Source organism: Orycteropus afer, unplaced genomic scaffold (assembly GCF_000298275.1).
Source record: "Orycteropus afer afer isolate SDZICR_OR568_19922 unplaced genomic scaffold, OryAfe1.0 scaffold00840, whole genome shotgun sequence".
NCBI classification, from domain to species: domain Eukaryota; kingdom Metazoa; phylum Chordata; class Mammalia; order Tubulidentata; family Orycteropodidae; genus Orycteropus; species Orycteropus afer.
In genome coordinates, this window is record NW_006922427.1 from 12317 (window position 1) to 14014 (window position 1698).

At 34.2% G+C, this 1698-nt stretch overlaps 1 protein-coding gene across 1 annotated transcript; it reads right to left on the bottom strand.

The window, feature by feature from the left end:
• Positions 1-341: 341 nt before the first annotated feature.
• LOC122151876 (olfactory receptor 2AJ1-like) lies at positions 342-1286 on the bottom strand. Its single transcript, XM_042783301.1, has one exon. It carries the CDS (start codon positions 1284-1286, stop codon positions 342-344), a length of 945 nt encoding a protein of 314 aa, XP_042639235.1.
• Positions 1287-1698: the final 412 nt, after the last annotated feature.

Here is a 1698-nt window from a genome sequence, read left to right on the forward strand (position 1 = left end):
TGATTTTATTAATCAGAGTTTGGAAATATTCACTTTTTTCACACATGGATAGACAGATATACTGTTACAGAAAAAAGGGGAAAAAGAAGAGTTAATGTAAATCTTAAGCTCATTTATTCATTTCTTCATAATATAAGGAAAGTTAGCAACATGCATTTCATAATCAAACTCAAAGAATTACATAATTGTTTATCAGCTCTTAAAGTGCACATATTTTATAAGATGAGCATTTATTTGAATCAATTTATCAGTAAAATTATGGTTTACTTCTTAGAGGAACTAATAATGGATCTCCTAGAGATTTGAATAGGGAAATAAACTTCAGTAAAGCGTTTTTACATTCATCTTTTAGGAAGAAAGTTACATTCAAGCATATTTTTCATTGCTGTAAGAACATCTTTATTTCTAAAGCTGTAGATAATAGGGTTGAGAGTAGGTGTGAGTATGGTATAGAATATTGCCAAGAACTTATCCTGACCTGGAGTGTGATAGGACTTGGGTCTCATATATGTGAAAATAAAAGGTCCATAGTACATCATAACCACAATCATGTGGAATGAACAGGTAGAAAATGACTTTTTCCGTGCTTCTGATGATTTCATCTGAAGGACAGTAAGGATAACTTGGGCATAAGAGGCAAGGATCATGGAAAAAGGGATGATCAGGAAGATGATGCCACTAACATAAACTCCTCTTTCATAATGTAATGTGTCTACACAAGACAACTTCAACATGGCTGGGACTTCACAAAAAAAGTGATCAATGGCCCTTGAACCACAGAAGGGGAAGTGTAGTATATAAGCTGTGTGAATTGTGGAGTTGATTGTCCCCACAATCCAAGACCCACAAGCCATGAGATTGCTGACATGCTCATTCATAAGAATGGGGTAACGTAGTGGATGACAGATGGCTACATAACGATCATAGGACATTGCTGCCAGGAGAAGGCACTCACCACCCAAGAGGGTGAGGGACAGAAATACCTGGAAGCCACAACTTGGGAATGAAATTGTTCTGCTGCCTGACAGAAAGTTAGCAAATATTTTTGGAACAATGTTGGAAATATGTAAGATATCCATGAAAGAGAGATGGCTGAGCAGGAAATACATGGGAGTGTGAAGTCGTAAGTTCCTATGAATAAGAAGAATTATAACTGTATTTTCTGTTACTGTCATAATAAAAGTGATAAATAAAAAGGAGAAGAACACCAGACTTGTTTGAGAAGAAGAGAACAGTCCCAAGAGAATAAAGTCTCTGCTGTAAGTTTGATTCTCAAATTCCATCATAAATTCATTTATCTAAAAAGAAAATAAACAAATAAGACCTTATAGAAAAGGGTGAAAAAAATTAATGTAGATCCTAAGCTTATTTATTTATTTCTACACAATATGAGAAGACGTTATTAATGTGCATTTCATAATCAAACTAAAGAACTGTTTACCAGCTCTTAAAGTGGACATGTTTTATAAGATGAGCATTTATTGAATCAAACAATGAAATCCAGAATACTGAGTGGGGCGTTGACTTCATTTAATCTGATAATTTATTTTCCATATTTTTTACTCATCCAATCTTTGCTCAAGTATCAGCATCTCAATGAGTTCTATCTCTAAACATTCTATTTAAAACTTCAGTGCTCTCTTCCACCAGTTCCCAACTTTGTAGATCCTCCTTATTCAGGTCTTCAGTTATATTTTA